The following is a 26,696-nucleotide window of genomic DNA, read 5'->3' as shown; positions in this document are numbered from 1 at the left end:
ATCTGGGGTTCCCAATGAAGATATCAAGATATGTGGAAGCCATTTGCTGACCTAGACCAAAATACAGCCATTTGCTAGAGGGTTAAGTACTGCAATAGGCAGCGTAGCTCATTTCCAACATCTTCAGCATAAAGCTGTACTTCTAGAAATAAGTTTTGAAAGAATTAGCAATAAGGAACATGGCACCAGAAAAGGGAACTACTCCATTTATGTTTGTGTCAGCAGAGAAAGTCTTTCTTCACCATCCCATTTCAGCCTGTTAACTTCTCAGCCACAGAGCAGCTCTCTTACTCTGGGGATCAGCGGGGATCTCCGTTTGCTTCGCCGAGAGGTCGGAGATGTCAGATCTTGAGGTAGATGTTTTGCTAGGGAGCACTAGCAGACTAAAGAGCTTACGGTTGTTGAACTGCACAAAGCATAAAGACTGCCATGCTTTGCAAGCTGGCCAATCCCAATGTTGCCCCTACAGCGCAGATGGCCGTGTTCTGCAATACTGCAAACTTTATCAGAGACTGTCTCGGGCAATGCAGGCTGGTGAAGCAGGATGAAAGTAAAATGGGACCAACAACACCTCCCGTCAAAGTCATCTGCTTGCTGGACACGTAGCTCACCAGTCAGACCACCAGCATATTTGCAAGCCTGCTGCAGACTGATGGCATGACACCCTGAGGAGCCCCTAACAGGAGCGTTTCCTGCCTGCCCCTGCGGTGACCATGCAGCCACCCACCTGCTCGTCTGTCGGGTTCCTTTGGGACGCTCTGAGGAACCCAGATGCTCACTCAACTCTAAAGAAAAGTTTGCAAAGAAAAGGGGCATTTAGAGACATTCCACCCCCCTCGTCCGCAAAAGCCCCCAACAAAAATATATCTAGCTACTACACGTGATTCCTTTTGTGGCAAAAGAAAAGAAATTCGCAAGCCCTTTGACACTAAAAAATATATCCTTCCTCCTCCTCAGACTTCTCCTTTTACAGAAGCTTTTCTCTTTCTGTGCCATTTGCCAGCCTGTCACGCTTGTCTCTTTTACTAGCTCCCACCTTGGAGCCAGATGAATGCCCTCTCATAATGTAAAGCTCCTGATGATGCCATATGGGCTTTTAATGTCATGCCATTACAGCTATAGCCCTAGCACCCACTTACGGGCCATTCAGTGCTAACAGGTCATGCCCTGACTATTCCTCCATGCACATTATTTATTTACCAGTCTTCTCTTCCTTCCGTGCTTTATCGATTGTTGCTGCTTCTTCCCATGCACTCTGCTTGGGATTTCCCTGTGTTAGGAGGTCATACCCAGCAGAGCCAGGACTGGAGGCTAGCACTACTTTTTGTTCCTCTGCTTAAAATATAAGGCAGTCTTTTCCCAATGGCCACATATATATCCACACAGTCAACTTTGGATAGGAGTAGTTCCCTCAGAAGATTAGCAAATAATAAAAAACAAACAAATCCAAAAGACCCTGAACCTGATCTTTCTTTCACTGACTGCTAAATCAGTACCAGCAAAGGCCTAGAAAGATTTGCAGCACATTTTGCAAGAGGAGAAATGCACAAGTACGTGCACTTGATCACGTTTCCTAGAACGGCTGAGGTCTAGCCCTCTGTGGCTCCCCTCTTTGCTGAACCTCTGTCTTCCCTCATCTTTGATAACAGATGCCAACAGCGTGTTCGGCAATGTCAGATTACTCAGTGCTGGGAGATCGCTCAATCCGGAGCATCACAGCATTTCTCCCTACTCCTTCCTGAACCTCTTTTGTGAGGTCTGGCTGACCAAAGGAGGAAAGGCAAAGGACAAAGCATCGCATGTGAAATCCTGCTATGTTGCAAAAAAGTAAGCTTGCACACACAAGAGATCTCACAGAGCAGTCTTCTCCTTCAGGCACTTTAGAGATAACAAAATAGTCACCCATAAGATAATCAAACCTTGACGAATTTTTTGTCACCTTCTTGTCGGTCAGTGTCCCCAGCTCACCAGCAGGCAGTTGTGGCTGCCATCTTGGCTGTACTTTGGTCTCCTTGTAGCTACACACTGCTGCGGAAGAACACACGTCCTGGCAGCACTGCCCACAAGCAAATCAGTGAAGACTGAGCAGAGCCCAGTAAACTGTGCTCCCACTGTCCTGGTGCAGGGGAAAGTGGTCTTCTTCCATGCTGGCAGCATCAGGAGAAGAAGTTGAGCGTGAATTGTCCAGCAGAACAATCCCTTTGGATCAGTCTTATAACAGAAAATTAAAACCAGTTGCACTGCTTCCTCTTGTGCCTCAGAAAAATAGAGGAAGAGGCCATTAAAAAGAAAAAAAAAGCATCAAAATTGATTCTGAATATGATGTTTTTCTCTGCTCTGAGTGAGGAGTCAGCAGCTCTGATTGAATGTGTGAAAATTCCCCAGAAGTTTCCCTCAAATGTTCCATTACAGAGAGGCAACAGCGCTCTAGTAAAGACCGCCATTAAATTTATGCTGATACTTGTTTATTTACTTCAATGAAGATATCTGTTAGATCTTATCAGGCGTGACTGAATCACCCTCTACTACATATGCGTAGCTGACTGTCTCTGAAAGGAAAGGGCACATCAGCAATTCTCCAGATTGCAAGTGCTTAAGAGTCATACTCTGGCTAGACAGCAGACTGCAACGGGGCTTCACCCTGCGGAGCTTTTCCACCCTTTATCGCTGGTTATCCTAAATGAAGGACAAGGTTCTGCTGGGAGGAATGGGAATTGCCAACTGACAGTTGTTTCCTTTAATGTTCAAGACAGTCATAACTTTTATGCTGTCTGCGTGCGTTACACAGAATTTACAGAAAAAATCTGTTCAGGCAATATAGAAAAAGATCTCTGGAAGAGACTGCATAGAGCCAGGTGAGAGAGCAGTCAGATGCAGCTCTGCAGGAGGATGACAGAGCACCTGCTACTCTGGACAGAAACGCCTGGAAGATTTCTGGTAGGAAACAAATACAGGAGGATAATGACTCTAGGAATTAATCTGGAAGACCGAAAAACATGAATGGGCATCACTACGAAATCACCAGCAACAACAAGGTTACATTCAACACCCAGCGGAGGCTCCCTGTTAAATCTTATTAACTATATTCAGGTATCGCAGCAGACAGCTCTGCCCACAAATCAGAGACCACAGCATTACAGTGCAAAAAGCATCCATATGCTGGCTGGTGGCTCTGGATGGAAGTGTAAAAAGGAGAAAATTAAATCCTAATGGAAACCTGTTCCTATCATTTGGAAGCCAGGAGTGACCAGCATTCTGACCAGTTCCTTGATAGCCCAATTAAGATGGGAAAAGCCAGGCAATCCGTCTCTTTCTTAGCAAACATTTGCACAAGCTGTTCTTGCCTCTCCCCACTATGGTAACATCTGTGGACAAACAAGCCATGAAAATGGCATTTTATCTGCAGAAGCCTTTGGTGGAAGCCGAGAATGGACAACTTAAACAAGGAGATGTCCCTTCGCACTTTACTCTGCTCTAACATGCATACAAAGCTCATACATTAATTTTCATCTCTCCCTAGCAGTTGATTAAAGAGGCATCTTACCCGTTTCGCTTCCTTTTCTATCTCAAGTTGGGTCCTATCTTCCCATGCTTCGGCAGCTGTTTTTCTCCCCCTCTCTGCCCATTTGCCTGCTGTTGCCTTGCTAATTATTTTTACAAGGCTCAATAATTGATACAATTTTTCTCATTTTTCATCTCCTTCCTACAGCACCGTCTGGCAAGCAAGGAACTCCACAAGCAGCTGTGCTCAGTTGGCTGCCTATCCGCCTCCTGCGGAGAGGAATCATTGCCAGAACAAGCTTTTGCGACTTAATCCTCTATTTACCTTTCTCTGGACTATGCAGCCATCACCCAGAGGAGCTGCTTTTGAAGTCAAGGACACTTAGCAACATGTAGCAAACCAAGGGTTTGATGTCACAGATAAAAATAGCATCTCAGAAACAGCTATTTGTGTTGTGCCTTGAACTAAAGTTATCTGCAGCCATCTAGCTCCATTCCTCAAAAAAATTTCGCCTCTAAAGAATCTCTCTTTTGACTCAGTGGCAGACAAGGCAGCAACACAGTAACGATTTCTGATGAAAAATAATCTGCTCTCCAGCAATCATACTGACCAAAGCTATCAGAGGACTTCCTGGGCCCTTCTCTAAAGAGCACGGCATTGAGCATGAACACAGATCAGATACTAAACTGAACGCAACATAGGTCTTACGTGGTGGAGCAGCTCCCTCCATCCTACAGGCTATTCCCCTACCAAAGGCAAATCGTGGATGTAACTAAGGTGACTAGAGACTCACTCATGTCAAATCTGTGGGAGGCCAGAAAAATGTTTCCAAACAATGTTGGTAACAAGTCCTGTTTGGGAGAGGACTCTGCTATGGGTTCAGCTGGGGCAGGACACCTCATGGTGCAGCTCCTTCATCTAGACTGTATCCTAGAAATGGCTTTCTTCATGTTTTGTCTTCACTGATGACCTAACAGACCATTTTCCCCTCTCTTAATGGAGGGGAGAAAATGCAGCAGTAAGCACAGGAATTACACTGACGGAAGAGTTCCTAATGCAATTTTGTTTTCTATGAATGCTGCCAGGCATCTAAAAACCAGGAGAAGTCAGGGCTCATGAGAATTTTCCGTTCTCTGCAAGCTGTTAGCAATCGCTGTCTGGCTCACAGTTTGGGAATCACTTCTCTGAGCAGTTCATCATCGTCCAGCCTTTGTATAAGCTGTCAGCAGCCCACGGTAAGGTAGGGCAATTCGTAACTGCTCCACTTCAACCTAGGAGCTCGCTCATCTCACAGCCTGAGCAACCTTGGATTGAGTATTTTTTAAGAAGAAAATCCCAAGCACCGCAGGAATCAGCACTGGCGGTTCATCATTCAACATCATCCTGACACTGACTACATCTGACTGATTATCACAAAAGGCCCAAGTATAGGGCAAATTCTAGTTTTGCCCATTCAAGAGCATCTCAGGAAGTCAACTGCAATAATGCCGAAGGGGAAACTTAATGGAGAGTCCTGCTGTGAGCCTGCAGTGCTGAGCGATGCATTTCTGAGGAGCACGTGCATACCACAGCACCACCTCCTCACAGAGACGTTTCTGTGGCACAAAGCGGCAAGATCTCACCCAGAAAAATACCTAAGCATGTAGCGCCTTTTCCAGAGCCGGCACCTGGACCTTGACAAGCGTAGCCAGAGGCTTCTCCCAGCCTGCTAACCTTCACCCCCTGTCCTCCTTGCTGCTTGCAGCTTGTTGTTTCAAAGAGCAGTGGTGTGAAAAAACAGGAAGCCATGCAGAGAAGAGAGAGAATACAGATTGAAGCATGAAACTGCAGTACACCAGCTCCCCCCACACGCACCCCACCCCCTCTTCCCTTCCCACCCCCTCACCAGAGGCCACATTCTCGGTGAGAAACTCCTCACTCGCTCTTGACGGGAAACTGGTTACGGAGCCGCATGGCCAGAGAGCCACTGAGGGAGGGGAAACCCAGCAGCATGAAGGGAAACGCTTCTACTAGACTCTGCTGGTCTTGCATGGGAAGGAGGTGGGAGCATAGCTGAGATCAAGAGAGCCAGAATAAACCCACAGGTTGCGGTGTATCGGAGGTTCCTGGTTTCTCTGCTACGCTTGCTATCGGCACGAGTCCCAGCACTTGCTGTCCTCTACAGCACGGCAGAAAAGGCAGGACTGAGCGTGGACAGCTCTGGTTTTCGCGCTCTCCTCTTTAGAGGGCCGCGCTGATGGGGATGGCTGGGTCTGACCCGGCTGCGCAGTGGTCATGCGTCTTGCGGCCAGACTCAGGAAGCACCGCAGGAGCAAGGCGGGCAGAGCGCCCGTCCCAGACCTACGCCGGGCTCTGAGCCTCCCGGCCACGCTCAGAGCGGTGCCACACAAAGCCTGCCCAGCAGCTGCCCTCCAGCACAGGGGACGGCAATCAACGGGCTCAGGCAGAGAAAAGACGACTAGAGAGGGTGCAGCTCAGATGCTCCCCAGAGCGTCGGGGAACGGTAGCTGTACCTCCCTTTGGACAAAGCCCAAAAGCAGCATTTCCCGTACCCCTGCCTCCCAGACCTTCCTTGCTGTTCTCGCTCTCCCTGGGAATTGGGGTTGTTCCTTGGCTCCCCTTATCTCCCCTTATCTCCTCCTGTGTTACCTACTCCTTGCTAAGGCAGCTGGCCTGTCCACTGCCAGCCACCGCTTTGAGCGTACTAGGTCCAGAAAGTCCAACAAATGTCACTGCAATTCTTGCAGGCCAAGGAGGGGTTTTTGAAGGGAGCGGGTACTCAGCTGTTGGCCGTTTGTCCCTGTTACAGCTTCCACAGTAGGCCACTCACAGCTATTAGATTGCTTTTTAAAGCACTGGTCTCTCTGTAGCTGAAATAGGGTATTCTTGGTCCCTTGTGCACAGGTGAAGTCCTAAAGCTAGACTGGCTTTGGGAGGTAACACAAGACTCATTCTCACTCTGAAGGTCTCACGGCTACAGAGCAAAAGGAACGGGTCAAAACAGACGCTACTCCACAGGCAGCTCTGTGTGCATTTTAAGTTCTAAACTTCAAGGAAAACTATCCCCAAGCTTTCAGATTTGCAGCTTCAAGTGTCGATTGAGGACCCTTCCACAGACTACTTGAGCTTTATTCTATGATCTGCCTTATCTGAACATCTCTTAGCACCATTTTTATGCCCACATAACCTAGTTGTTTAAGGAATAATGAGTTCAAGTCACATCCATCTGCTGAAGAGGGAAGGTGGATCATCCTGTCTATGGCTCTTTGCATTCACAGCTCTTCCAGCCCTCTCTCAGCAACTTCCAAGAGAAAGGTTCCTGTTTTGCAGAAATCTTCACTGCTCACACCCTTATCTTTGCAGTCTTGTACATGACACTGAGAGATTAAAAGGGTGGGGATGAGGAAACAACAGTTAGGGGCAAAAACACTGTAGCAGGGGACAAAAAGGCCAAGCAAACTCCTGTCAGACAAGCAAATACCACCGCTCCTGTTTCATATAAGCATGTCCAACTTTCCAATCTCTACAAGCAACCATTTCTATTTTTATGTCAAACAATTAACTGGATAAAACAAGAGAAAAAGAAGCAATGTCACAGGAATCCTAATGATGTTGAAAGAAAGGGAAAAAAACAAGCACATACACAAAACCCAGCTTGTCTCATGCTTCTGGAGACAAATGCTCAAATTTTAGTGTGGATGCGGGTGGGATTAGCACGCACAGTCTGATCCATAGTGGGTAGCAATTCATCATGAAGCCAGAAAGCGACCTAGCACATCCCATAGCGACCGGCTAGCAGCCCAGGATCAGTTAGAGGCCATAACACGTTAAGACATCAGTATGGCATCTGTCTACACTGTTTCTAGCTTGGATTTTGACAATCAAAAGTCTCTTGCCTCTGTACTAGTTCAGCACCAGTGAGTTTAATTGTTGTTCTTTTCCACTGTTAATAGACACACAAAACTATTATTTCAATGGCTAAAACCAAAAAGGGGAAGGAGTGGAGACAGATGCAAGACAACACAGTGGAAAATAATTAAACTGGCTGATACTTCCTGGTGGGAAAGGGGAACGCAATATTTCCTTCTCCATTTTCAAAGTTTCCATATTGCTTACAAGGGATATGCTGTGCTGTGGTTTATTTATGCAACATATAATAATATCGACTAAGGGTTATAACTTGAAGAAAAATAAACAGAGATCAAGTTTTTTTTAAACAGTCACAAACCCAAGAGAAAGAGACTTACCAATAAGAGCCTCTGCTGTTGGAAGGATCTAAAACCCAGGGAAGGCCTCAGTACTTCTGAACGGCTAGAAAAGCCATGCAAACCAGGAGCAATCTCCCTGGTTTAAATGCAGCCAGCACTGCAGTTTTCTACTCCAGCCACAGAAGTACGAGGGGGTGTGTGCGAGCCTGAATGAGACTGAGGGGGATTCCCAGCACCTCACTTGGCTAGCAGAGCTAGCCAGCCAGTCTTCCTAGGCTCTTGTTTCTTTTTGTTTTGTCTTTTTAAATAATCGATGCAGAGAGATGGTCCTACAAAGAGCGACTCAGAGCAGAGCCTTCGTCTAAACACTCTGAATCACTCGTTCAAAGAGACCATCGTTCTCTGCCGCCAATATAAAGAGCCTATGGAGAAGGGAGCCAGCTAGAAGAGATGATTAAAACTAACTCCCTCTATGGCAACCACATCAAGACATCTGTGCAAGAGACCTAACTATTTGCTAATGGGGCTGTGGCTCTTTTTGGGCAAGCGCAGATAAAAGATGAGACAAAGCAGGTAAAACACAGAGCGCGAGAGGGGAAAGCACAAAGCCCCTCACAGTGCGGTCTGCAATCCAGATACCCGGATGCATTAGCCATGTACGTCCACTGCTGTTCTTACAAGGAATACAATGAATTCCACCTACAACTCTTTGGATTTCTCTGTAGGCCCCCTGACCTTAAAAATTAATTGATCCAAACATAGTGCGGGATGCTCCCTGGAAGAGGCCAAGCAGGAAAAACCACTGCGGTTGCAAGGGGCATTGAGCTCATCTTCCCATCTCCGCTTGCAGACTCTCACACTCTCTTCGATATTGCTCCTATTTGTACTTATTGTCTCATTTTCCAGAAGGGATGGAGAGACAGAGATTTTTCCCCTAAAGGGCAATTTCAGCCTCATTAATAACAATCCTTTACCTTGCTATTCTGGTACAAATGCACCATCTAGTGGCAATCGTAAATGGAAACGCTGTGGAAGCAGCAAAGTGCTGGCAAATACATTATTTTTACCAATTTAGGCAGGCTGTTAAAAGCAATAAAGGACCAGCACGACACAAGAACCCACTGGAAAGAGAAGACAAAGATCTTTACTTTTCCATATATGCTCAATCTTTTAAATCATTATTTTTCATATTTTAAGAGATGAAAACAAAAATCAAGAGCTGAACCTAAATAAAAATCCCACATTCAAAATTAACAGGTATAATTTGGCAACATTGTAAGTATTCCAGGATGAGCAGAAGCATTATAATTAAACACATCCAGAAAACTGAAAGCTAGAACTATTGCCCAGAAACCCCAAGGACTTAAAATAACCCAAGCCCTTTAAAAGACAAATTTTTTTGGCAGGATCATTCATTTACTCAAAGAATCACACACAGAGATGACAGATGAGCAAGTCTGAGGGCTTTCAGACATACAAAAGTACTTCCTGCTGCTGAATCATCAGACAGAGGATTTACAATAAATCAACTGTTCCCATATTTTTAAGCGTGACTGTAGAGGTCCAAACCGAAACTCTTCTAAATACTTGATATTCACAAACCTTTAGAGTATCGTGTATCCAGGAGCAAAGTTCACTAGTCGAGTTTTGAAAACCTTGGACCCGAGGCAGCTAACAATTTCCACCGTACCCACCACCTCCTGTGTGAGAATGGATGCGCCAGACACTAGAGTCACACACACTTAAACTGAAAGTTGAAACAGGAAATAACAACAACCAAAAAAAAGCCACAAAACAACAATAAAGCCCCACTTTTGAATACGGACATGCCTATCCCTTGCTACATGCAGGATTACATGGGCTTGCCACACTTGCAGCAAATTGCTTACTTTGGTCATAAGTGGTTCCAAATACAAATCATCTTCTTGTTCTGTTTTTATATAGCACCTCTCTCAACTGGGTCCTGGGACAGGACTGAAGCCTATAGCTGCTACCCCAGTGTATGTTACAGGTAGGAACTGGCAACAAATAGTTCCCTCCGTAGAACTACTACTTTTTTAAAATACTTTGATTCATCTGCAGACTAAACTATTCTTATTTCTTTCCATTATTTCATGCCTGAACAAAATAAGCGGTACCAAAACCCCCACTTCTCCCCACCACAACTGCAGGGTGTACATGGGTGTAACAGCCAGCGACATTACACCAGTGAGCATCTAGCACTCTGGGGCTATACCACAATGCAGCCACCCCCACAGGAATTTTATCCTTTCCTTGCATGAAACGTGCTACGAATTTAAACAAAATGTACTATTTACTTCCATCATTTATACGCATGTGCAAGCCACCGTGGATCCAACAACTGCCCTGGTCAGATGCAGCACTACCCAAAGGCCACAGACAACACGTCCCCTTATCCACAGAAGAGTTTAAAAACACGTATTTGTATTTTGGCCAACAGACTTTGCCCTTGTTATATTAATCCATTTGGCACCACAGTCAAAATGGTATTAACTGCAAAATAGTTGGCAGTAAGTGCCAGCAACACTCCCAGGGTCATGTACAAAGACACCCTCAGTCTCATGCATACACCAACAAAAAGCTGGATATTGGAACAAACGCCCAAGATTACATGGTTTGCAGCAACAATTGCCGCCCAATCTAACCGCCAGACTACACTTCTCCCATGTAAGGCCCAGGCTTCTCCATGGGAACACAGGCATAAGGTTTCTGGCCTGATTTACAAGACAGCTGAGCAATTCCAGTGCCCTCTGACATCAGGGCAGGAAGCCTGGCCTGCTTTCCTTAAGAGGGGAGCACCACTCATTGACATTCTCTGCCTTCAAAGCTGACGCGTGTGCTAGCGTGGTATGAAATCACCCTGCCTCCCCCTGCCCACGGCCTGGTAGCAGGAATGGGAGAGCAGCAGGCAGCTAGCTCAAGCGGCACGGTTCTGACACAGAGAGCAGTATTTGCACAGCGCACATGCACGACTTGAGCTCGCACGCTTGACTTGAGAGTCTCCAGGATATCCAGTTGCCGAACACCAAAGAACGACACGCAAAGCCAAATGCTGCTGAGCACCTTATGAGCCTCGGGCACACAGCCTCCCAGACACCCAGCCAGCTTCCTCGGGCCTGTAATACCCATTTTGTGTGCTTGTTTCCTCTTATTTCAAGAGGGATAACAGGGACAGGAGCAAGCTTTATGCAAAGGGAACATAACAACAACCTTTTCTATACCTTTGGTAGGTGCAGATACGCAACAGCACCTGAAATAGGGAAGGTGGAGACCTCCCATCACATGGCCCAGAAGAAGGGCATGGACAACCGGAAGACAGGCCTTCAGGGAAATAAGAAATTGCCATCACTTACCCTGATCCACCCAGCCGCCCCATCACGTAACTTGCTCCAAAAGCAGTCGCAGGTACCGGTCCACTTTCCGCCTGGGGGTGCACCCCGAGCGCAAAGCACGTTTGCCGCTTTGCTGCGGCTGGGCACCACGCGAGCCCAGGTCCTGGGTGCGGAGAAGCTCCTCGGCCGCACCAGCAAGCACACTGAGGCAGCCAGCGGTGCCGGCAGAGAAGCTTCTGGGCCTTGTTAGCACAGAGGAGGCGCAGCTGCGCGTGCTGCCAGGTGCAGGGAGGCTGCTGCTCCTCCCTGGCCCCAGGCGGACCCGGCATTCAGCCAACACCTGAGATAAATCAGTAACAGGCCAGACTGGAGCAGCTGCTGCAGAAGAGGGTGCTCCACACCAAAACCAGGGGACCCTTCTCAAAAATCCCCCCCGCCCCGGCAGTCCCAGCTTTGGGGCCTGTATTGAGCACCAAGCGGAGGGTTTACTGCATGCACGCCCAATTAGCACAAATCGGGTGACCCGTGCCGGGGCAGGGACACCCCTGAGGGACCGTGGCCTGTGGGCGAAGGAAAACCGCTCTGCACGTGGCGCCAGGCTCCTGCGCTGCCGACACCTCGCCCGAGCGACGAGGCGACTGAGCACAGCTGCAGCGAGACAACGGCCGGAAAGGCGGAAGGTGCTCGTGCCCGGCCCGGCCGGAGCGCAGCCTTCCCGCAAAGGCGCGTGGCACCCCCTCCACGGGGCGGTCTTCATTCAGGAGCACACTAAAACACTGCAAAATCAAGCATTTTCTCTACCCATCCGTTCCCTCCGCTTCTGGCTGTCCATTCACACCAGAAACAGGAGAGAGGACACAAAAAAGGCAAGACAAAACGTTCGCTGCTCTTTCCCAAACTCTGTCTAATCTACACCAAGCAAGTGCCCACTTCTGGTGGGAGCCAGTGAAGCCCGGTTGCTGGCCGGTTAAACCTCCCAGATTAGAAACCGCAGGTTACAGGTGCGGCTGCCCAGCCAAAACTCCAGTCCCCACATAAATTCCTCCTCCATTTGCAAGTCTTCCGACAAAAGGAAAACACAGTTAGCACACGAACAAGTTCCAACCTGCGTAATGACAGACAGGATTAATTGTCTCCTTGTAGTGTTGTAATTCTATAAAGATTTCTTTTTCTCCCATCCTTACAGTCGTACATACTCCCTATATTCTTTATGCATATTGTGAAAAAATACATACCATATATACTATATAGCTCAAATGTGTTAATGCTCTACCCATTCATAACTTTCACAACTTTGGCCATAATTTTCTGAAAAATCTCCTCCAAGGCTTCTTTTCCTTTCTATTTCCAGCTCTGGAGATAAATGTATGAAAACAAACACAAAAAGAAGCAGGTATTTTCATGCTTTACAAGTTATTTACTCTGAAGGCAAATCCATTTGAACCACAGTGATTATCCAAGAAAACAAAGTAATTTGTGCTTCATATGCAAGCTTTCATACATTATTTTAGCATAAAATGGGAGTTCTTCAGAAGAAAACAGGTATTATTTTCTCAAGCTCCAAAAAGCAAGGTCTTTTAAGCAAAAGACAATTATCAGCTGCAACATCACATTCAATAGGCTGGGTATGCTGCTTCACTGATAAAACAGTTTGCGAGAAGCACGCACATGAAAAGCCAAGCTTTCAGAAACTCTGTCCCTATTTTTGCAATTGTTATCCATAGTGGAATTAATGAGGGTGCAAAGGGTAAACTTAATAGCCAAATGCAACACCTGTAGTTTCACATACATTTATTGTTCACACGTGCTCCAAACAACAGCAGGGACTTCTAATACTTTTCCAAAACAGAACAGAATCATATACACTCTTTAAATAAAACCCCTGAAAGTATGTGCTTAAATTATAAACAGACTTATTGCCAGCTTCAAAATGCAACAATTCTTTTATACTTGCACTCCACTTTGGATTTTATAAACAAACTTCAAATACAGTCAACAAGTGGTTTGGTGTACAAGATTGTTAGGGGCTCCATGAAAAAATAAGACAAAAAGAAAAGTAATCTGAAAATCATAAAATCACGGTATCTTTAATACATTTGCATCCTTTAAGATTAACCTCTAAGTGGCTCCCACAGCTAAATCTACCAAGATTTCCAGCATTTTGTTCATATCATATTATTAGAATTTAAAGAAGACCTTCAGAATGACCTCGTAAGTATAAGAAAGTATAAAATAACAGAACTATAAAACTGGATTTAAGTTGCACCTTCTTTTAAGGAACAGCAAACAAGTATCCAATTAACTTTCTGAAGCCATAAACTCTTATGCAATGTTTATTAAAACACGTCACAAAACGTAACCCACAACAAAGCGCTGCTCTGCATGTCACAGTATGTGAACTCCTCACATCTTTAACAAACTTAACAATTCTTATCAGAAGCAATTTTGTCTGTGGAACTTTTTTTGAGGGGAAAGTGCAGAGACTACTCCTCTGAAATTCAAAGGGGAAAGACCCTTATAGATTGAGTATAACATTATTTTTAAGAAATACATTTAAAAGAGCATATATAAACATATATAACAAGGAACAATACAAAATAACTCTGTGTAAAACCCCAAATAGCTTCTGTTTAAATACAAAACTCTAAGAATCCTAGTATTTACTCCAAAGATCATGTACTCCAAAGATTATGTTTTTTTTCCACAAAGCTGAAAGATATATATATTGCTTTTCTATAATGCTTGAAAGAAGAGCTCAACATGAGTTTAAGGACACTTGACAAAGTAATTTCCCTGGATGTAACTAAGTTTCATTTTTACAAGGATTACCGTCACTCTTCGTGTCCTTTCAGACTTGAGAATATTAACACACAACGTTAACTTCCCCTGCCCGGGTTCTGCAGCCCACCTTCAGGCTTGCCTGCTTCAAACAACAAAATCATTAAGGAAAAACCCCCAACAAACTGATAAAGCAGTAGGGAAACACATCCGCGTTTCACGGGAGCGAAAGGCGGCAGCGCATCTCGGTCCCCGCACCTATTTCCACCGAATAAAGCTCTCAGCGCTCCGCTGCTGCGCCAACAGGAACGTTTCGGATCAGCCTTCCCCGAGGCGTCTCCAAAAGCCGAGCGCTCTTAAGTCGCTTTCACAGAAAGCCGGTGGCGGCGGAGCAGCACGCGAAGCCCCCGCAGCAGCGGCAGCCCGCGCCGCCCCCGGGACAGGGACCGGGACCGGGGCCGGGACCGGAGCCAGGACCGGGCGCTACCGCTGCGGCTGCGGCCAAGGCCGCGGCGCGCAGCCCCGGCCCCAGCACGGCAGCGCGGGGCAGGGGCAGGGGCAGCCGCGCTGCAGCACCAGCCCCGCGCAGGGGCCGTGCGGGCACCCGGGCGGCGGCGGCGGCGGCGGCGGCAGCAGCAGCGGCGGCGGCGGCAGCGGGGGGGCCCAGGGCCCGTCCGGGGCGGCGGCGGCGGCGGCGGCGGCGGGGGGCGGCTCGGCGGGCGGCGGCGGGCGGCGGGGCCGGCGGCGGCGGCGGTAGTCGCCCCCCGGGAACATGTCCTGGAAAGCGGGGTCGAGCGCCCAGTCGGCGCCGCGGCGCGGGGCGGCGGGGCCGGGGCCGGGGCGGCGCGGCAGGCGGCGGAAGCAGGGGTTGAGGCTGAGGTTGTGGCGGACGCTGTTCTGCCAGCCCTTCTGCCCGCCGCGGTAGTAGGGGAAGCGCCCCGCGATGTACGCGTAGATGCCGCTCAGCGGCAGCCGCTGCTCCGGGCTCTCCCGGATGGCCATGGCGATCAGCGCCACGTAGGAGTAGGGCGGCTTCTGCGGCGCCTCCGCCGCCCCCGGCCCGCCTGCGCCCGCCGGCGGCTCGCCGGGGTCCCCTTGCTCCATGGCGCTGTCCCGGCGCTGCGCGCTCCCACGGTGCCCGCGAGTTCCCACGCTGCCCGTGCGCCCCGGCGCTGCGCGCTCCCACGGTGCCCGTGCGCTGCCGGCCCCGCGGCTGCAGCTCCGGGCCCCCTGGCCGCCTCCCGCCGGCCCCGGGGTGCTTGGGGTCACGGTCGGGTCGCGACGTCGCTTTCGCTTCGCGAACCCAAACAGAGGCGAGCGGGTCACGCGGCGCCGGGGCACCTGCCCGCCGCGCTCCCCGGGCGGAGCGGCTGCGCCGGGCGCGTCCCTGGCGAAGCCGGGGCTGGCTGCAGCCCGGCACGGCGCTACCTGCAGTAGACCCGGCCGAATGCACTGCACCTCGCCACGCCTCACTCTCGGGGAGATGCGCTGTTCAGCTGCACACCTATTACTTACACATTCAGATGCATCCGGCATCTGTGCACCGCGCACCATCAGCACTGTCCCATTTGGTACCCCAACATCTTGGCAGCAAGGGAAGTATTAGCTTAGAAAGACCTCTGCAGGTACCAAGGGGGAACGGTAGAAGAGCAGGGCTCTGTGCTGCAGCGATCTTGCTTTTATCACAGTCGCATACCTGCAAGCACGGCTTCAAAATACATCTCTATGTAAAGAATTATTAGTGGGATGATGGCTACTTCCAAATACACATTTCACTCCTCAGATCTACAAGACATCACTGCACCTCCTTCAAATCACACCTCACCCCAGATCCATAGCTGTCTTAATTATGTCAACAGATTACCTACCTTTGCCATTAATGTAATCAAAACACATGTCCTCCTTTAAAAGTGCTTCTTTGATCACCCTTAATTAATAAAAATAATCATGACTCACTAGTCCAGAAGATACCGGTTCTCCTCTTCCAAAAGCTGTTGTACAGAGCTAAGAAACAGAAGGAATGAATTAGTGAATGTCAGTCTGGTTTTCTTAGTTGACAAAAAATATCAGCAATCGCTTGATAGTGGTGGGTCAAACAAAGCTATCGTGTGACATTTAATTCAAAATACTGTACAGGTCTTTTGAACAGAAAACTCTCACTGAACTGGATGGAAATATCTAAACTTATCAGAATGAAATATCCCCACTGGTTATGACAGATGTGCCAAACAGCAGGAGAAGGAAGCTCTTTTAGGGAGCACAGAAACACTCACCTGTATGACCACAGTTTAGTTCTTTTTCTATTAGTCTTGTGTAATGGAAAAGAAAGTAAATACCACTGTTGAAAATAAAAATAGATTGCAGAACCAAAGAAGTCTCCAACACCGAAAGAAGAAAGGAGAAGAGTTTGAGAAGTACATTCCCTCCTGCATAGCAATAAAAAGAACTTTTCCAGGTATTTAAAGACGAACAGAATACATTGCCAGGTCTTAGAACAAATTAGCAGCGTATTTTAGAGAGGCAAAACATTAGTTATAAAAGTATAAATGGAGGAAAAGTGCAGCCTTTCAAGCCTATGTCTAAAAAGCATGTCTATAAGCTTACGGCACTCAGCTCTTCCACAGTATTAATTTACATTAAAAAATGAAAACATGAATTAAAGACAATAACACATAAAGGCAAAACCTTGACAAGACCCTCGGCCTCCACCTCTCAGAGGAAAACCATCCTGTAAGTGCCAAATGAACAGAAATCCTAAGGTGCGTACATAACTAGACCACCTCAGCACTCAGCTGTGCACATCCTGGGACAAATTCTGGGGCTCAGAGGAACGTCCCTTACGCGAGCCCAGGCCTTACCCACAGGAGCGATCCTCTCGGCTTTCTTGCTGACACACGCCTTCTTGGAGGATGACTGGATCAGGACCAAAGGATCCGCATCCAGCACCTCTCTTCACTTCCCTGCCTGCCACGTACTGAAATGTACTGCAGACCCCAACCAAGCGAACTCGTGCTGGTGTTACCATACCACATTACAGTCCCCAACTGAGGCCAGGGCGCCAAGGAACCAGGTATGTAAAGGACAGTCCTTATCCTCCAGAAGTTCAAGACAGCAAGGTCTCTATGGGGGTGCAGCTACATCTGGGGAGAAGTCCAGAACATTAATTAATGGCAGGAAATGACGTTCCTTTTAACTGAAGGGAAAGCCTTCAAAGCATAACCACTGTACTTCCACTTTCATTTCCAACTCATGGTTACGAGCTTCTCCTTTTTTTGAGGAAGCTCACAAAGCCTTGTGTTTCCTCTTAGCTCTCACTAGCTTTCCAAGAGTGAAAAAATCAAAGTTCATTTGACCATACACATGCTCGAGCACAAATACTGCCTCCCCTTCCCCCCAAAATATTCAGGTACCCAAGAAATAAAAACATACTAGGGTGAAATGTAAAATTTTTCTGTTTTTATTTTTTAAAGAAAAATATCCCTCTTTGAACACAAAGCATGAACTAAAAACCTCCGAGGAACAGTTTCTCCTTCCCTGGAGCACAATTTAACTAAACTGTACAGTGTTAGAGCTCGCCAAACAAGTATACATACATGACGTACAATATTTCTTTCACAGGAAATAAGGTTTAGGACTCTCAGAATTGTCCTCCTCATCCTCTCTAGATACCCACTCCATCCAGAAGTACTCTGTCCCTCACCCCACCACAGGACACGGTGATGATCACTTCTGGAAGCAACATACATGAGAAAAAAATGCAAAATGTCATCGTATTGGCCAAATTGGCCCTTTCTAGCCTTTTTACAAATGTCTGTGCGAGAGATTAAGACCATAGTTATTTCCAGGAATGGTGCTTGGAAGAAGAAATATAGCAGCATCTAGAGGCAACACCAGCCCGTCATTCCGGCTGCTCCATTGTAAGGAACCCAGCCAGTTCAGCAGTGTTTTACAGATGTTCCCATCACCCAGGAAGAGGGAGCGGGAATAAAACATTCACAGGCCAAATTTGTTGTTTGATCAGACCGGCTAAATTCCAGTGAATCTGGCCTAGGCATGCCAGCAATGAGGTTTTTTCCACATTGCAACAGTGACCGACCAATTTCATGTCTGATCTTTCACCAAAAGTTACCATGACTTTCAGAATTCAGTAACTTGTCCTACCAATTCTCTCTATCCCATCAAATACATATGTATAAAATATTATCAACTGCCAAGCTACCCATACTGCTGGAACGGGAACCAGACTCTGGAATCCAAGTTCCTCCTAATTCAGAACAGCAAGGTCTCAGAAGATGATCTCTACAAGGTCTCAGAACATACCTAACAAGCCCATATCCAAAGAAAAAGTACTTGGGCAATTTTAAGGGAAGGTAGGGAAGGGAAAAGGTCTGGAAATGGAGCTCATTTATGTCCCACCCCATCCATAATTGTGGCTATTATTAAGTAACACTCAAATCTTTAGCAAGCAGATCATTTTGTAAAGACCTTTTCCGTTCCGTACACTCCAACAATTTTTACAGTAGGAAAATTATTATAAAAATAAAACCTCACCCCTGAACAACACTGTATGAAGACCAACATCACCAGTCACAAGGATTTTTACTGGGGGACCAGATAATCTTTTGTTTCCTCCCAACCAGCTTCATATAGAAAACAGCAGCAAGATAGACACAGTACCTAGGAGCTAGATTAAGGCCAACAATATAAAGACAAACATGGGCTCAGATCTTTCGAAATGAAGAAACCCTCCAAATGTTTTTATACATATGCACACACGCGCACACACAAACATACACACGTGTACTCTTGTGTACTAATCCAAGCAAAGGCTTCACACCCGTGAAAGCACCACTGGAGAGTGTTCTAGCACCACAACGAAAAAGTTGGTTGTCTTCCCTCTTCAGCAATAAAATCCAAAGTCTTAATATTGCTTTGGACAAGGTCACCAAATGCCCATCCAAGAACAGTTTCAGTGAGCGGATTCAGAAGTGCAGTGACAGGTTAAAGTGTTCCTGCATTGGAATATGGGCAAGAAGAGGTGTGTGGAGAGGCTGCAGCTCCCTGGTTGCTGGAAAGGAGGGGGAAATTCTGTATTGCAATCTGGTAGAGGCAGAGACCAACCTGGGCCCCAGGTAAGTGCGATGGTAAGTGAACTCAGTGCAGACTGGGAGGTGAAGTGGAAAGTTTGCATACATGAAGTCACAGTGCACATCTGTTGGCATAATAAAGACAAGCAAAACCACCCGTATTCTCTGGCAGGCTTGTCTCTGCATAGGAGGCCCCTGGGTATGCTGGAAGTCAGGACAAGGATCCATGAATGGGATGTCACACACTGTATCAGGACAACATCAAACTCAAACAGCACAGCTCTAGGGTGAGCTTGTAAGTCGGTCTGCTAGCATTTTGCCTATACACATGCTCAAGTCAGCCTGAAGGAGTCTATAAAGGGGACAAAAAATCTAACAGCAAGGTTGTGGAATAGGCTAAGCTATGAGAAACAATTCATGCAAGTTACAAAAGAATTAACCATCAACCTGCAGCACATCCAACTGTTCCTGCTGCAGGTCTCTATCTTGAATCTAGACCTTTGTACAGGAGGCGCTGACTGTGCGGCCCTTTACCAACACTCCAGAGAAGCTGAGAGAAAGACGCAGAGTCAGGAATCACATCTCCGCGGTCTCTCATATCAGTGCGTGTGGCCGGAGGTTTGTCCTCTGAATGTAAGGGGCAGAGTAGGCAATGAGAAGGCCTCACCGACAAGTGAGGATTGGGAGCAGTGGCTGCAAGTGGCTGCTAAAGCAGTGCAGGAAGAAATGCAACAGACAAAGAAGGGGAGACTTAATTTTTCAGAGCTTGAATCCCCAGCAGTAAAGCCCCACTTATTCTGCTATATAGCATGCTGATTAGAGTATTTGGGCTGTCACTCACTTCATGTGAGCCTGTGGTAGGAACTCAATAAAAACATGCAAGAAAAAAAATGAAGTGAACAGAGGGGTGATCTTCATTGTGATGTGTGAATTTCAGGTTTACAGCAGAGAGCTATCGCCAGCAGAGAGACGCTGGGTTTCTGTGCACGTACAAGAGTGCAACACAGGGAACAGCAGCAGGGCAGCAGGGCTGAAAAGGAGGAAAAGACACAGCAAGCATAATGCCATAATTTTTCAAAGACAGGACACTGGGATGAGGGGAGAGGAAAGAGAAAAGAAGTTTGAGGTAAAGAAGCCCAAAGGAAAAGAAAACTCTTGTTAGAGTCAATCCTGCTTCAGAAAATACATAGCTAGTATCAGCTGGCTCTCTTTTCACCAGGTATCCTTGGCACATTGGTAAATCTCCTCTCTGCACTTGGGATGTAGGAATCATGACATTAAGGTAAAAAATTTATTTTCTAAGACGCACTAAATGATTTTGAGTGTTCAGCATGATACTCTCTCTAAATGGCACCTGATTTCTAAGTAACATCAAAGGCTCATCCAAAAGTGAAAGTGCCCAAATTATAAACTGCTTTTGAAAATCTAGGGCTACTTCCTTTGGGTTAGAAAAGCTATCTACTCAGAAGACAGAATTGTCCAGGAGCAGGTCTGGCATCTCTGAGAGCACCTCTGCATTTAACTAAATAGGAAACATTTTAAATGGTTACTTAGCAAATCTCAACATTAGACTGAGGAGCCAGGTTTCTGGAGAAATGTATACAATCAGACAGCTCCTCACATGTTTTCCAATATAATAGATTTGTGCGATTTGCACCACAAACAAGCTATGCTACTCCCTGCTTCAGTGAAAACCCCAGCAGTTAAGAGTTGTGAGCTGAAGCCCCTGGAGTAAGGTGCAAATCACATGGGGATCCTTTCTTATTAAAACAGAATTAATGCCTCCTGGGCAAAGCAAAGCCCAGGCTTCATCTTTCTAATGCAAACCTCACAAGGATGTCTGCTTTAGGTTTGTGCATCCCTAAAGCAACAGTTCTGGTTGGAGGCATGCACAGAGAGCAGTTTCTGATAACCAGCAAGACCAGAATGGCAGCTGGTGAGGGTGGCCTTAGGGCACAGCCCAGGTGGAAGCACAAGGACATGCAAGATGCGAGAGTATCACAGAGCAGCCAAGGTCATCCATGTGCTCGGGCAAGCTTAAGGCAACCAAAGAGAAGTTCACCGATAATTAAGAGGAGAGTGTCAAAGGGAAGTGAGAAGAGGAACCATTGGCTAAGAGGCTGGGAAAGCTGTTACAATAGCCAAAGCCCAGCACCAGCAACTAAGCCATCCCTCTTCTCCAGCTCATTTGTTATAATTCTCCTCATTTTATCAGCACCGTCAGCATGAGGTTAAAATGTCAGCTAGAAGAGCTGGGGGGAGGTTCCTAAAAATGCAGCTTACACCTTTTCAGGCTCATGTCTCAGGTCAGTTCCCTTGAAAGAAAGTGCATGGGCCATTTGACTGGCCCCTTGCTTTGAACTGGAGCTCTGGGAGTTCTGCCTACCACCTCCAGGGATGATCCTGTGATACATTCTACCTGGAAGTGACAGTAGCAGCTACCTGGGTTCCTTGCTGCAACAGTAGAGCATACAGTAGTTGAAAAAAAACCAAAAAAACAGCATGCACCAGTGGCACAGCCATTAGACATGAAGTTGAATTCTTTTTTTCAGAGAGTCTTCTCAGAAGCAGGTGGGACCAGGAAGAAAGGGAGTGTTGGCACAAATCAGCGTAGGTTCCGGTAGACATAGGCTGATGTGAAGATAGCATTGAGAGTCAGACTCACGGCTAGCAGACCTCGGAGAGCAGAGTTACCCAAATGACCTTAGTGGAAGAGGAGAAGAAAAAGAAAAAAGGGATGCTAGAAATATTAAAGAACTGATGAGGTAACAGTGAACATGTGTTGCTCTCTCCCTTTGCCCAATGTTTTCACCTTGAGCAGAAATTGAAGTACTTTTCCTGTCAGGAAAGATTCCACTGCACTCCTTGTTTCTATTTTTATCTTATTCCTCTTCTCAACACCCACATCCCCACCCCTTTCCTTCTGTCTCAGTTTAGCACTCTAGCTGTCGGTATTTTTCAGAGAGCCTAAAGAACAGGAATAGACTTATTAAGATCTTATGATAGCAGAGAGAAGACCCATTTTGCTGCTACTTATTTGATTGATCTCAAGATAAATCACTACCCCAGGGCAGGGAAGATCTCCGTTGCCCTCGTAGAGATGCTCACACACACGTAAAGCACTCACATGACTTGCACCTACCTTTCCAGCCTGCCCAATCTTCCCCTTTGGTAGTTGTATCGACCACACAGGTAGATGAGTGTGATGAGTGATCCTCCTTTTTGATAGAATTATCACTGCAAATACTCCCTCCTTCCATGGCAGATCTCATATCTGCAAGGAGAAAAGACATGAAAATTCATAAGGCACAAGTGGAAGCCAAATGCAGCAGAAGTTACCAGCTTAAAGCTAGACATGAGTGATAAACAGTTGCCTGGTAAAATCATGCAAGGATTGAGGATGGAACCTGGAAACAAAAGGCAAATTTCACTGCTCTGCAGCAGAAGATGCCTTCATGTTTCTCTCTTACATATTGTCCATATCTGCATCACCACCTCAGTGGTTAGAGGAGTTATTCAAACAAGGGTGAGGGCAGTGGCAGTAATATCCCTGCAGCACCACTCAGTGAGAAAAGGACATCATCTGCTTTGGCAGAACAGAGGCTCTCCAGGCCACTGGAATCCTAAGGGAGATTTGGTGGCTGAGCAGTCATCACCACACCTCTTTTTTTCCTGAGGGTTTCCCATCTATTGCTTGGCCTAGATGACACATAGCTTTGCTTGCAAGTCAACTCCTTCCTGGAAGTGTATTTCCAGGAGTGCAGCAGGCTGAAAGCATACCATGCATTCCTCGCTCGCTGAGGTTCTTCTTCGGAAAGGAGGACAGCTCAGTGCCAAAGATGTTGCTATCCGAGTGTGTGTGCTCCTCAGAGCTGGTTGGGGTGAGCAGGGCCTCATTCTGGGATGGGAAAAGCAGCAGCTTCTGTCCTTTCAGGTTCAGGCGGGCAGGGCTGATGAGTGGTCGGCGGTACCGCAAGGAACCTGAGCTGGAAGTGACAGAGCCAGCCACGGACGGTGCCGGAGAGGGGATGCGGGAGGGAGCACAGCTGCCTGACAGCAGGGAGAAGTGCTCTGAAATAGAAATATCCCCAGAAAGAAAAAAAAGAGATTATCATTCAATCCAAGAGGCATAGTTTTCTTTAAGAATTCTACAAGAAGCGGGAACAGGCACTACAAATGTCCAACATATCTTGTACTAAAATTCTTTATTCATTCTGGTTCCACACTGCAATACAAAGAAATTCTGCACACACTTTGGTACATTCATGGATGACTTAGACTAGAGATGAGTTTATCAAGAACTGGGTGAGCTTTCTCTCTGCTCAGTGCATCCATTCAGGAGAGCCTGCATTACACGTACTGTTTGCACTTAAATTAACAGTTCTGGCACGTCCTTTAAAGGATGTTTGTTGGGAAGTTATATCAGGAAAGTAAGGAGAGTTGCATGATGGCATTAGCCCAGGCTGTGGCTGCTTTTCCAGCAGTTAACACTTCAGCAGCACAAACAGCCAAATGATCCATTTGGGGTCAGGAGTTCAACAGACAGGTCCCTGGAGGACATGGGAGCAAAAGGGCAGAGCAGACAGAGCAGGTGAATTAGCGGTTCCCTGGGCTGGGGAAGGAGAACAAAACAAAAGAGCTGCACTAGGAACAGTTCAAAGTCTCCTAACAAAGCAATCTCAACTCTTTTGTAGAGCAGGGAAGTGATTCTTGCTTTGCCTCATTGATTTCACTGTGAGCTCTCCCAGGGAAAGGGATATCCACCACATACAGCACTTTATTTTAATGCAATCCCACTCTTAGTTTGAACTATCCCTGCAGTATTTCTAACAGCAAAAATGACATTTCATTGGGATGCAGGCAGGAAGGAAAGAATTAAACTTTGATCATATGTTCCAACCCATACACTGCAAATTCTGCAAAAACACTTGGTCTGGACACCCTGGCGCATTACCTGATGTAGGGGATTCCTTGGACTGAGATGACTGTGAGGCCGGGCGGCTTCCACTGAACAAGTAGCCAGAATCTAAAAAGCAAACATGAAGCAGTTTGAACCCAGCTGGCTCAGCTACTGAGTGTTCGTCTTTCCGAAAGGTAGCTGCATCATCTTGTCCTCAGTCTCAGAAGGGGAGGAGTGGTAAATGCAGGCAGGAAAAGTGTCCATTTTCCTAAGCCGGCTTTATGCCAAAGAGTCAGAATAATCCACTCTTCCCAGCTGCATGGAAACAGATCTGGCAAGCAAGCTCCAAAAATAAAATAAGCCATCCTCCCCCATAATATCTGGAAAGAAAAGAGTCTACATCTTCTTAGTGTGCCCTTTCCTTCCCTGACCTACACCCTGAGACCAGAAGGCTCTGCAGGTCCAGAACTCCACTGCTTCTCTGATCTGCTTATAAACTTATAGCCTTATAAACTTGGGACATCTGACACAGCTCGCCAAGACCTTTATCCTGCTCTGAGTTACTCTTTGCCTTCAAGGGATGGCGAAAGCTGCTGTCCTAGCAAAGATTTCAGAAAAAAGTATGAAAAGGCAGCAGGAAGAAGAGAATTAAGCTTGCAGGAAGTCCTACATGTCTAATGACACCCAGAAAGCACTCTGTCCACCAGTACAGAAGTAGTCCTGTTCACTGGACTCCATTCTGGGAGTCTCCAGCTTCAAGATCCTACCTCTGCTCAAGAAACCCTTTCCTCTGATTTCAAAAGGCTAAATAGTAGCCAGTCTGTCTGGCCTTGCACCTTGCCACAAGAAAGCACAGACTTTACAGGAGTGGTTTAGCATGCAGGGGGAATCCCAGCCATCTGGCACATTTGCACCTGCCCTTCCACTGGCAGTTAAGTAATTGGAAAGTAAAGGCTGTGACAGACGTTGCCATTCTGCTGAAAGGTTTGCACGGCTGCTCTTTCTTTTTCTCTTAGCAGATTTGGCAAAACTACTGGCAGCGTGATCTAGAGAAATGTTGAATGAACTAAAAAACCCAGCAAGACTGCTCTCTTTGCTGCAATGTTATCCTAGGAGTTGCCAGCATTTTGGCCTCTGATCTTATGGTAATCAGTGTTACAGAAAAGCACAGCTTTTCTTGGGTGAAGAACAGCATTTGAATGCTATTTCCCATCTGTTGGTTTCAACCACAGTCAAAACTGAGGGCTTAATGATTTACTGGGAGAAAGTCTTTCACTAGGCCTATTAATCTGCCCTAGAGTGCACAGCCCTTACAAACAAGAGGAAATGAGGTCTGTAAAGCAGCCTCTATAGCTGTGCTAACGCATGTCAAACCCAGATTTAGGGAAGAGCCTGCCTTCCACTCCGCTCCCTTCATCTGTAGCAAGAATACTTACTCTGTGACTCAGGCCTTGCAAGCAGAATGGCTCAGGTATAGAGTATATCGTTGGACAAGCAACTAAAGCCAGCTTGATCGCACTTGCCAGATCAGTTACACTAATGCTCCCAATGACTTCCAAAAGCTGCTCCTCTCCAGCCCCACGTCTAACTGCTCCTTCTGTCTCTCTCCCACGCATAGCTTTGCAGCTTGCGCAGTACTGCCACGGATGCCTGGAGAAGCCTTTGGACTTCAGTAAATCCACTGGCCACTGTGGATTTCAGTAAACCCGCAGGAGGTAAGCACACGAGATTTGGGCTTCACCAAGATGGCAAAGACGCACTAATTTCTTAATACTAAAAAAAAAAACGACCAATGCTGGACGCTCCCCTGCAACACAGGAGCTTCAGACATTGCTCATTTTAACCAATTTAGACACGGTTCCTAGCTAAGCTGCTGCAGAAGCATTAGGAATTCGTTTACAAGTGATTAAAAACAACCGAGATACATAATCAGTAGTAACACAGCATCAGGCTTAACAGCTCCCTTAGGAACTAGGTTAACCTTGTTCTTGCTACAGTCTATATAAGGACAACCCATGACAGAAAGGAACGTGTGCCCAGTTAGCACTGCTGCTAGGCTCGTTCCAGCCCCTAGTACCCGTCAGCAACCCCTGCCTAGGACTGTAACACATGGACGCCTCGCAGCCCACTTCCTTCTGAAGCATTGCACCACTGCACTGTCATTTCCATTGGGTCTAGAAGTTCCACGCACACCTTACCTGCTCTGGCCAAGGAGGGGATAGTACCCAGTGAGAGTGCCCTGTTCAGACGCCCAGGAAGAGAGGAAGAAGAAGTCCTGCGCGGGGATCTGAAGAGCTGCTGGTTCGTCAGGTGGAGAATACTAGGTGGTGTTGGGATAAAGACAGATGCAGCAGAAGAAGGGAAGCCAGTCCCAGTGCCATTGGGAAACAGAGTAACCGAATCCCCAGAAAGGTATCTGCAAATGACAGGCATGACAGACGTTAAGCAATAAGTACATTCCGATAACACCCTCTCTCAGTTCTAACTAAGGGATTCGGGATAAAACAACCACAATACAACAGAAAAGAATTTGCATTTCTTTTGAACCAGAACTACAATGGTGGTTGAACTTCTTATATATGAAGGCTTGTTTCATTATCAGGTTTGTAGTAATTTTTCAGCACAGGAGTGCAAGATGCAGGATTGCGTAGAGTTTATGGGATCGTTCCTATGCCTGTGAAACTGGGAGAGCAAAGAACTGCTCAGCCTTACTTAAATGATTCTGCACCAACCTGTCCTGCAATGCAGGATATAAAAATCCGTGGGACAGTTTAATAGTTCAGGTGCAAATAAGCACAGTTCCTTGGTTTTCTCGCTGCCTGAGAACATTACCCAGAGACCACCGGAATGTTTTACAAAGTCCAAATA

At 46.9% G+C, this 26,696-nt stretch overlaps 2 protein-coding genes across 2 annotated transcripts in view; both read right to left on the bottom strand.

Annotated features, from left to right (window-relative positions):
• PIK3CD (phosphatidylinositol-4,5-bisphosphate 3-kinase catalytic subunit delta) overlaps positions 1–15,831 on the bottom strand; it is a 61,126-nt gene extending 45,295 nt beyond the window's left edge. The window contains exon 1 of the mRNA XM_013960545.2: positions 15,798–15,831. The gene's annotated coding sequence lies outside the window, so the exon portion shown is untranslated. The remainder of the gene's footprint in view (positions 1–15,797) is intronic.
• A 1,444-nt stretch (positions 15,832–17,275) lies between these two features.
• Positions 17,276–26,696, bottom strand: part of TMEM201 (transmembrane protein 201) — a 31,024-nt gene continuing 21,603 nt past the window's right edge. The window contains exons 7-11 of the mRNA XM_067311241.1: positions 26,027–26,244; positions 23,883–23,954; positions 22,709–22,999; positions 22,071–22,202; positions 17,276–21,631 (exon numbers count right to left, since the gene is read on the bottom strand). Coding sequence (XP_067167342.1) covers positions 21,534–21,631; positions 22,071–22,202; positions 22,709–22,999; positions 23,883–23,954; positions 26,027–26,244 — 811 coding nt within the window. The 3' untranslated portion in view covers positions 17,276–21,533. The remainder of the gene's footprint in view (positions 21,632–22,070; positions 22,203–22,708; positions 23,000–23,882; positions 23,955–26,026; positions 26,245–26,696) is intronic.

The sequence above is a fragment of the Apteryx mantelli genome, chromosome 26 (assembly GCF_036417845.1).
Source record: "Apteryx mantelli isolate bAptMan1 chromosome 26, bAptMan1.hap1, whole genome shotgun sequence".
In the NCBI taxonomy this organism is placed as follows: Eukaryota; Metazoa; Chordata; class Aves; order Apterygiformes; family Apterygidae; genus Apteryx; species Apteryx mantelli.
Note: the sequence above shows the minus strand (reverse complement) of the source record. Positions and strands in the feature narration are given on the sequence as shown.